This window comes from Sciurus vulgaris (genome assembly GCF_902686455.1).
Source record: "Sciurus vulgaris genome assembly, chromosome: 6".
NCBI lineage: Eukaryota > Metazoa > Chordata > Mammalia > Rodentia > Sciuridae > Sciurus > Sciurus vulgaris.
In genome coordinates, this window is record NC_136466.1 from 118,106,402 (window position 1) to 118,116,732 (window position 10,331).

The 10,331-nt window shown below is 32.6% G+C and overlaps 1 protein-coding gene across 1 annotated transcript in view; it reads left to right on the forward strand.

Moving 5' to 3' along the window:
* The window catches only part of TRIM23 (tripartite motif containing 23), a 51,642-nt gene extending 41,382 nt beyond the window's left edge, over nucleotides 1–10,260 (forward strand). Inside the window, exons 8-11 of the mRNA XM_079144875.1 lie at nucleotides 3,111–3,240; nucleotides 3,797–3,907; nucleotides 5,065–5,189; nucleotides 7,977–10,260. Coding sequence (XP_079001001.1) covers nucleotides 3,111–3,240; nucleotides 3,797–3,907; nucleotides 5,065–5,189; nucleotides 7,977–8,156 — 546 coding nt within the window. The 3' untranslated portion in view covers nucleotides 8,157–10,260. The remainder of the gene's footprint in view (nucleotides 1–3,110; nucleotides 3,241–3,796; nucleotides 3,908–5,064; nucleotides 5,190–7,976) is intronic.
* Nucleotides 10,261–10,331: the final 71 nt, after the last annotated feature.

The window sequence follows — 10,331 nt, forward strand, 5'->3', positions numbered from 1 at the left end:
ATTGAAGAGCTTGTATTTTCTCCACTAAGTGATCTTTGACATGCTTGTTGAAGCTCTTTGGACCACATATTTGAGGGTTTATATTTGGACTTTCTATTCTTTTGTCCATATGTTTGTCTTTATGTCAGTACCCCACAGTTTTCACTACTATAATTTTGTAAAATATTTTAAAGTATGAAAGTATGAGTCTTCCAACCATATTCTTTTTGAAATTTGTTTTAGCTATTCAGTGTCCCTTGAGAGTTCATAGGATGATTGATTTTTTTTTTTCCCACAAAAACATGTCATTGGGAATTTATTTTTACTTTTTTTTGCAGTGCTAGGGATTGACTCCAGGACCATGCATGTGTTAAACAAGTTCTCTACCACTGAGCTGTACTCTAGCCCGTGTCATTGTAATTTTGATAAGGATTACATTGAATCTGTAGATCACTGGGGTAGTATTGACACCTTAACAATTAATTAATTTTCCCAGTCGGGGAACATGGGATGTATTTTTATTATGTCTTTAATTTCCTGTAACAGTGTTTTGTCCTTTTCAATGTACAAGTCTTTTACCTCTTTCCCTAGGTTTATTCTTAAATATTCTTTTTGATAATGTTGTAAGTGGAATTGTTTTAATTTCTCTTTTTGGATAATTCATTGTTAGTGTATAAAAATGTAACTGATTTTTGCTTGTTGATTTTATGTCTATCTTTGCTGAATTCATTCTGACAAACAGGTTTTTGTGGAGTCTTAGAGTTTTCTACATGTAAGAGCATGTCTTCTGTGAAGAGAATTTTACATCCTTGTTTTTTATTTAGATGCCTTTTCTGTTGCTTGCTTAATTGCTTTGGTTAGCATAATCAACCAGTACTATGTTGAATAGAAGTTTCAAGAGTGGGCATCCTTGCTTTTTTCCTTGTCTTAGAGGAAAAGCTTTCAGCTTTTTATCATTGAGTATGATGTTAACTGTGGACTTTTCATATAGGTATGTGTGTGTGTGTACATGTATACACATATATGTATATATAGAGAGAGGACACATGAGCAGGAGAGAGTGAGCATGCCTATTTTCTGTTCTATTCCTAGTTTCTTGTTTTATCATGACATGGTATTGAATCTTGGCAAATGCTTTATCTACATCAGTTAAGATCATCATGGTTTTCTTGTCTTTCATTCTGCTAATTACATTGATTGATGTTGAATAGTCCTTCCCTTTCTGTTATAAATCCCATGTGGTCATGTTATGTAATCCTTTTAATGTGTTGTCCAATTTAGCATACTGATGTTTTGTAGTTTCCTGTGTTTATATCTTATTCTCTCCAGTAAGGAGAAGGGCAAGGATGGGTGTTCAGAATGCCCCTTTCACTGGAATGCCCTCTAGATTTTATGTGTGTATGTATGTGTATGTATGCATGTATGTATGTATGTATGTATGTGCATGCTAGGGATCCAAACTAGGACTTTGTGTTTGCCAGCCAACTGCTCTACCACTGAGCTACATTGCTAGTTTCCTTCTTGGTTTTATATTGATCTGAGTGCTGTAGCTTCTCAGTTGCTCTCTAGAGTTAGCACAGTGGTATTCTGGTCCATATATGTTTTATTTCTGAGTCTTAGTACTGAACTGAGTGTACTGGATTTGGGAGCCATCATATATTCAATAATTGTAGCTCATGGAATAAAATAAGAGTACAAAGAATGAAAAGGAAGTCTCATACAGAATGTCAAAATGCCAGCATTTAAGAGGTAAATGAAAGAAAAGTAAGAAAAATCTGAAAAGTGGGTAAAACCAGTAAATTTTTCTATCATAAAAGCCAAGAAAAGAGAAACCCAAAAAGGTACCAAAATAACTTCTGGTACATATAGCACTTACATGCCAGGCACTATTGTAAGGATTAATTTAAAAAATTAATCCTTGCCAAGAATCCTGTGTAAATTTGGTACCATTTTGGTGTTATTTTATAAATGATAGAACTAAGAGAGGTTCTGCAGCTGGAAATATCTACACATATGTTCATTATAGTATTCTTTATAATAACAAGTCAGAAATCATCTAAAATCTAAGAGTTGGAAATTGGTTAAATTGTGGTTCATAGAATATAGTGAAATCATTAAGAGATTAAGTTTTGTCTGTACTGAAATGAAAGGATTCCACTCAGGCGTGATGAAGCACACATGTAATCCCAGAGGCTCAGGAGGCTCAGGCAGGAGGATCACAAGTTCAAGGCTAGCCTCATCAAATTAGCAGGGCCCTAAGCAACTTAATGAGTGTCTGTTCAAAATAAAAAATAACAATAATAATAAAAAGGGCTGGGGATATTAGCTCAGTGGTAAAGTATCCCTGGATTCAATTCCCAAAACAAAACAAAACAAAAACCAAAAATCCCAAGGATTCTATAATACTCTTTTGAGTGAAAAATGTTAGTTGCACTGTATAAAGATTGAAACCAGGGCCTTGTGCTTCCAAGACAAGCACTCTACCAACTGAGCTATATCCCCAGCCCTAAAGTTTGTTTTTAAAATCTGTATTTGTTTTGTTTGTATATGTTAGCCAGTGTGTATATAGGGAAGTATCTACAGTAGGTATTTTTAGAAATTGAGCAGCAGTTTTCATTTTTAATAGTTTGGTTCTATTTGAATAGTTTGTACAGCATAGAAACATGTTATTGAAAGAAGATTCAGTTGAACTTGAAATTCTGGGAAAATTAATAGAAATGTGTATTTTTTTTTTAAAATATTTTTAGTTGTAGGTGGACATAGTACCTTTATTTACTTATTTTTATGTGGTGCTGAGAATTGAACCCAGTACCTCACACATGCTAGGCAAGTTCTCTACCACTGAGCTACAACCCCAGCCCTAGATATGTGTATTTTTTAAAAAATTATATGAAAACAAAATGGTCTGTTTTACTAAGGACAGATTTAGCCATGGGGAAGAATTCATGTCCTTGAGAAAATTAGATTTAGGGAATTTTTGAGGAATAAAACTCAGGTTGTAATCAGTTGAGGAATGCATGAGAGACATAGAAATAATAAAAAAAGGTGCTTTTTAAATAAGGAAAAAAGTGCAAACACTATTACTTTCTAACTCATCAAAATTTAAAGGTTTAAATGTTTTTAAATTATAGGACAATAGAGTTCACATTGGACCCAAAATGGAAATTCGAGTTGTTACATTAGGGTTAGATGGTGCTGGAAAAACTACTATTTTGTTTAAGTTAAAACAGGATGAGTTCATGCAGCCTATTCCAACAATTGGTAAGTAAAAAAATGATTTTTTTCTTATCCTTACTGAACATTTAATAGTCAAACCCTAGTTTACAGCTGCATTCTCTGGGTTTATTTAATACTGATTTTTGTGCAGTTGGACTCTTTTCTGGCTTGAAAACAACATTTCAGAGAAAAACAATGCAAAATTCAATGGCTATGGGATTGAAATGTGGATGTTGCTATAGTAAGAAAGAACAGAGTATTGGTGGAACAGTTAAAAGAAATAGAGGATTGGTTACCCTGACTGAGGGTTAGGGATTAAGGGGAAGAATTAGTACAGAGCTGGCAGATACATGGATTACAGGGTCTTAAGGACCCTCATAGAGGTGTAGAGGGCTAGCAGCTATTTAAGGTTTACATTCTCCATGCAGGATTAGGTATGGAGATTTGTTGGACTTTAATAGTTATTGCTATATGCAGAATTCCTCTTGCCTGTGTTTGATATGTCATTCATTATAAACTCTATAAAAGTAACTTTTTAATAGAAGTACTGTATAAAAATTATACAAATACCATATTAAAGTAACTTTTTTTTAAAAAACAGGATTTAATGTGGAGACTGTAGAATATAAAAATTTAAAATTCACTATTTGGGATGTAGGTGGAAAACACAAATTAAGACCATTGTGGAAACACTATTACCTCAATACCCAAGGTAAGAGTCAGAAACGACATTTTCATTTAAAAAATTTTCAGGATTGACAGTCTTTAGTACCCTAATTTAACTAGCAAAACTACATGTTGGTTAAACACTTGGGTATATATCAGTGGCTAGCATATTTTTTTTTTTTTAAAAATGATGGTGATAAGGCTGGAATGTGTATTTTTTACTTACTCATGATAAAACACTGTTATAGAATAAAAACCTTACTTGGTTTAGATGTTTAGGCAATTAAAGAGCGCTTACCCTTGACTGCTCTTAACAGTTAACAGACCTATATTTATATTCGTAAGGGTGTGATCACTGGCAATATGGTGGTATTGAGTTGAATTTGTGGTATATGCTTCTCTGATCAATTCAGCATGTAGCCCATTATAATCTCTTGTACCACCACTTCTTCATTTATACTTAGTTTTTGTGGAAGAACTCACAAGGGCTTGTTCTTGACCAAACTCTGTATATTGCCATATACTCCACCTAGTTTTTATTCACATTTGGATTCACACCCCACATGAGTTTATGCTTATATATTTGTTCTGTATTATCATCCTTCCTTCCACCTAGGTAGGAGACTAAATAATTATTTTTACTACATTTTTGATATTACATTTAGTGTGAGCCATAATTAATAGAAAAAAAGGAATCTGGATATGAAGAATGGTTGAAAGTCTGGAGCCTACAGAGAGTAATGCTTTGGAGAGATAAAGATGGTGATATGTTCAGTTTTTAAAAGATTCCTTTTGTAAAGGAAGTAATACTCAGAGAACAAGTAGCATCAATGGGTAGATTATGAGAAGCACATATTAAAAGTATTAAAAGCAGTTTGTGTTTGATCGAACAAGTGTTATAAATCCTGTCATAGATGGAGAAATTAAACCTGTGAGGTTACATGAACTACTTGAGATCATACCATTAATTTATCAGTAGGTGCTCCTGTCATTAAATAGGCAGACTTTATGTAAAAATAGTGTTAGTCAACAAAACTCTTGCCTTAATATAATAATGAGAGCATTAGGTATTTGGTTCATTTACTGAAGCTTAAGTAATTAATTAAATATTTGTGTTTATTTTTTCCTCCTTCCTTCCCTCTTCTCCCTCTCTTCCCTCCCTCTTTTCCACTCTCCCTTACCCTCCTTCCTTCCTTTCTATAGCTGTTGTATTTGTTGTTGATAGCAGTCATAGAGACAGAATTAGTGAAGCACACAGCGAACTTGCGAAGTTGTTAACAGAAAAAGAACTCCGGGATGCTTTGCTCCTGATTTTTGCCAACAAACAGGTAATACATTTTTATATCAAAATACTTATTTTAGTAGTTTTGTGTATTACTTGCCATAAAGCAGCTGGAAAAATTTTAAAGGGTTCATGCAGGAGATATTTATAAAATTTCTGCTATATATTTTGAATACAGTCTACATGGAAAGCGCTGTGCTGGGTACTTTGGAGTATATAAAAAAAGAAACAGGGCAGTAGATGCTTACCAGATAATCTTGTGTATGTATGCAAACACATGTCAGATTCCAGTGAAACAAAACTGAGAAATAACTTCTGTAGCATTAACAAAGTGTTATGAGAGAGAGTAGTTCTAAAGGTGATATCTTGTAAGATTTGTAAAAAGTAGGATTTGAGTTGAAATTATGATACTGGTTGAAATTATGGATAAGACTTTGAGTTTGTTTATGTGAAGGAAAGAACATTACAGACCAAGAAAGTAATAGCATGAGTGTTTTTAGGGAGCATCATATACTCTCTATGTGAGGTACAGGTAGAAGATTAAGAAAATCCAGAATAATAGATGAGGTACAGGTAGAAGATTAAGAAAATCTAGAATGATAGATGAGGCCACATTGTAAAGCCTGACATGGTGAGATCAAGAAATTTAGGTTTATGCTTTAGAAAAGGAGAATCATTAAAAATTCAATTGTAATTCTGGGGTTAGAATGTAGAGTGGGTCAGGGCAAGAGAGTAGACAGGGAGATGTTTGAAATAATTCAAGTGAGAGATAACAAGACTGAATTAGAGGAAGACCAAGGTAGAAGCAGATGAGAGAGATTTTATGGAGGAAGAATTGGTGACTAAATGAGGAGGATGAAAGATTGAGAACAGCTGAAGATTCCTAGATCTTGAGCCTAAGCTTCTAAGAGAATGAAGAATGCTTTTGAAGTACAGGTATAAGTAGAGTACAAGTGAAGTTGAAGAGAGTATGTCATAGGAGCAGAAGTGTTAGATGAATAAAAAAAGAATTTTCCTCTTAAGAACTGATAGATTTACCCTTTCTTATAATGGAAGACACACAATTAGGAACTTACCCATTTTACCACATAATCATTGCCACCATATTAATGTTATTCACGAGTGTTCCATGTATCCTAATCTTGAACCAGACAGTTTAGTAATAAATTGATTTTTTTTTTTTTGGTAGTCCTGGGATGGAACCAGGGCCTTGCACATGCTAGGCAAGTGCTCTGCCACTGAGTTACATCTCTAGTCTGTAATAAATGATTTTAAGTACTACTGGCACAATTTTTTTTTTTTTAAAGCCTCACATGTGAAAGGCTGAGGCTTTGCAAGTTCAAGGCCAACCTCAGCAATGTAGCAAGACCCTCAACTTAGCGAGACCCTGTCTCAAAATTTCAAAAAAATTTAAGATGGACTGAGAATGTGGGTTTGTGATAAAGCACTCCAGACTCAATTCCCAGTACAAAAAACCAAACCAAAACAACAACAGCAACAAAACCAGCTTCACATAATCGTCACACCCCAGTGTTTTGCAAAAAAAAAAAAAATTGGCATAAAATCTGCAACAATTATGTAGTGAAAAAAATGGTATCAGGTTGTTAAAGATGAAATTGTTTCATAATTATTGGTGTGATTATTAAACTGATTCATTTTCTTAGAGAATAATTTGGTAGTACCTACTTATCAAAGTTTTAAATGCATATACCTTTTTACCAGTTCTGAAGTAATGCATCTTATAGACAAATATCCAAAGGTAATTCTACAGATAAGCCTTTAAATATATATAAACTTACATATGTATGCATGACTGTGTATATGTTTATACAGTTGTCCTCCAGTATCTATGAGGTATTGGTTCCAGCTCCCCTTGCAGATATCCAGATCTTCAGATGCTCAAGTCTGTTTTATAAATGTCATACATACTATTTCCACAAAATTACACATATGTTCTTGAATACTATGTTATCTGTAATTTCTTATAATACCTAATACAATGTAAATGCTATGCTAATAGTTGTTAAACTTCATTGTTTAAGTAATAATGACAAGTAAAAAAAAGTCTCTACTTGTTCAGTTCAGTTTTTTTCCTGAATATTTTCAATCCAGTGTTTACTGAATCCATAGATGCATAGTCCAAAACAAAGGGCCAACTCTGTATATGGATTTGTAATAGCACATAAGCACACTTCAGTAAATATCCAGTATAGGATTGGTTAATTGAATTATGTTGCATCCACACAATGGAGTGCAATTCTGATGTTAAAAATATTGTGAAAAATCTGCACATGCTGATAATGGAAAGATATTTTATCTTTACTTCAACATGTTAAATAAAACGAACAAAAAAAACTCAAACCTGCAAGATTCAAAAAGTATAAAATGTTTGTTTATTTGCATGGAAATATTCTGTAAAAAATATGTAAAGAATTGGTTCTGGTTGCTGTCCTTGGAAAGTTGGAGCAAGAGCCATTCATAGAGGGAATGTAATGAACTCATTATACAAACCATTTTTATAGTATATATGTGTTAATTTCTTTTACTGACATGGGCAGTATCCTTCATTCAGATTAGACCTTCATTGATTACACTTCAATAAAGTTACTCTTGCAAAATATATATATGTACACACACAAATCGTTTTTACCAAAACTCTAATTTTTTGTATTATTTATCTCAGGATAATTATTGAATGATTAATCTAGGTTTTAACTTTTGTTTAGGCTTCTGTGAGAATGCTATCAGGAGATTTGTATACAAATCGTAATAATTAGAAAAAATGATAAGTTGTAATAGACTGATAAAAAATTGTACTGTGTATGTTTTTCAGGATGTTGCTGGAGCCCTGTCAGTAGAAGAAATCACTGAACTTCTCAGTCTTCATAAATTATGCTGTGGTCGTAGTTGGTTTATTCAGGGCTGTGATGCTCGAAGTGGTATGGGGCTGTATGAAGGGTTGGACTGGCTCTCACGGCAACTTGTAGCTGCTGGAGTATTGGATGTTGCTTGATTTTAAATGCAGCAGTTGTTTAAAAGTTTTGTGGTGAAGTTATTTTGCACACAATACATTGCAAGAGATTCTACATCTTAAATATGATAATTTGTGTATGTAAAAGAATCTTGGCCTGGGAACTAAGTATGTTACTGCTTTAAAAAAATTCTGTGGCAAAGTTTGAACATCTGAACAGGTTAGATCAGATTAAATAGAAATTTCTTGGGTATACATTCTTTTAAAAAATACATTTGTTATTTAAGTTTTTCAGATTATATGCAGCCCATATATTGGGAGAAAAGTAGGCACAGAGAAAGGGTAAATGAAGTTTTTTTCTTTAAGTGAAAAAGAATAGCCTACTGAGTGCCTAATGGAATTTCTGTGGTGCAAGGGAAGTATAGTTTCTTTAACTTGCCTTTCACTGAATTTTGGTAGTACTGATTTGTAGGATGGAAGTTGCTTAATGAAATAGACTTTAAACCTCATCTTAGGGTAATAAGATTACTTTTATCTTCAGTATAACATCACCTTTCATGCTAGCTATGAGCTATAAAAGTTAATATTTTATACAGTTTTATTAAAACTTTCTCCTAAAGCATTTTGTATAAAACAGTCAAAAAGAATCAAATGTTATCTAACTAGGTAACATTGTCAGATTAGTACTAGCTGAAAAGTAATAAAACTGTGAAAGTCATTTGATCTTCACTTATGAAAAACCCATTTCCAGTACTGAACCTAGACTTATTTCTTAGGTCAGAGATCTAAACTGGTCCTTTTGTTTTTCAACATATTTACTTAGTGTTTCTTTCTAAAATAATACCGCATCATTTATGGGGACAATTTTGGGTAAAATGTAGCAAGTCACACAAAGAACCAGGGTCAGCTTTTCATAAGAGACCTAAAAAGAAAACTACTTTTACCTTAAGAGAAGTTGAAATGGTGGGCAATGCCTATTATTTAATTACTTTAAATATTTCCCATAACAAGTACATTTATTTGACAATAAAACATAAGACTCTACATGACAAGGCCTCATTTATTTAAGAGGAAAAATATGTCTAAAGCAGTACTAAAAAAGTTTACATTTATTAGGCAGTATTTTTGTGATCTTTACTGTTTCTTATTTTTAAAGGATGCTCTTATTGTGGAAGCACGATTTATTATATTTACATAGGTAGTTTTTTTCTTTTAATGCTCTTCATACTTCAGGATGAAGTAGAATCTTAAATATCGGTTAAATTGTTATAAGGACAATGATATCTGAGAAGATGTGACTTAGGTGGCACTGTGTGGATTCAGCCTTTTCAAGGGTATTTTTGTTTTTTAAAAAACAAAAACTTAGAAAACTCTTTAAAAAGTACATTTGTTATTTAAGTTCTTCAGATTTTATGCAACCCATATTAAAAAAAACACATTAAAAAAAGCTCATCAGTATTATGGGCAATATGTAAATAAGTAAATATAATATTCATCCTTTATTTTTCAAGTAAAAAGTCATGCTGTTACAAGTAGTTAGTGTGCATAAATAATTCCTTGGAATTAAATTATTTAATATTTGAATGATTTCAGTAACTGTGAAAATAAAAATGGTGTTGCATTTGCCTGTGAGCCCTTGAACTGTATTCTCTACTTGGTAGTTGGGAAAAAAAAAATATGTGAACTTGCTTTCCTTGTAAATTATTACCTCTCTAATTTTGTTAAACTTTGTAATTCACATTCTTAACATATAACTGAACAGAGTTTTAAAATTGTGCTTACACCTGAATATTAGGTACATATATATGGTTTGTGTGTGATTTTTCCTAAATATTTTTCTTGGGCTCCTATTACTGTTTGTGGTTGTATTCTTTCACTAATCAGTTAAAATTATGCTAAGCTTCTCCAGGGAAATGTCAAATTTAAGAGTGACAGATGTTTTAAATATAGTATGTTGGGATCTGCCTCCTAGCTCTGAATTTCTGTATTAAAATCTAAATAATATTGTATGGATTATGTAAGGCAGGTTTGTCAAGTGTATAGCCATGGTCTATATTTCCAGGAATGCTTTATAACCACCAGAAGCCATTATTTGCACTACATATATGATCAGAATAGACAGCAATAAAATGTTAAAATCATTATACATTATTCTAAAAGGTCAGTTTCTTCAACCATGTATCTAATATCTTTGCTAGTAACCAACTTAAAAAAACA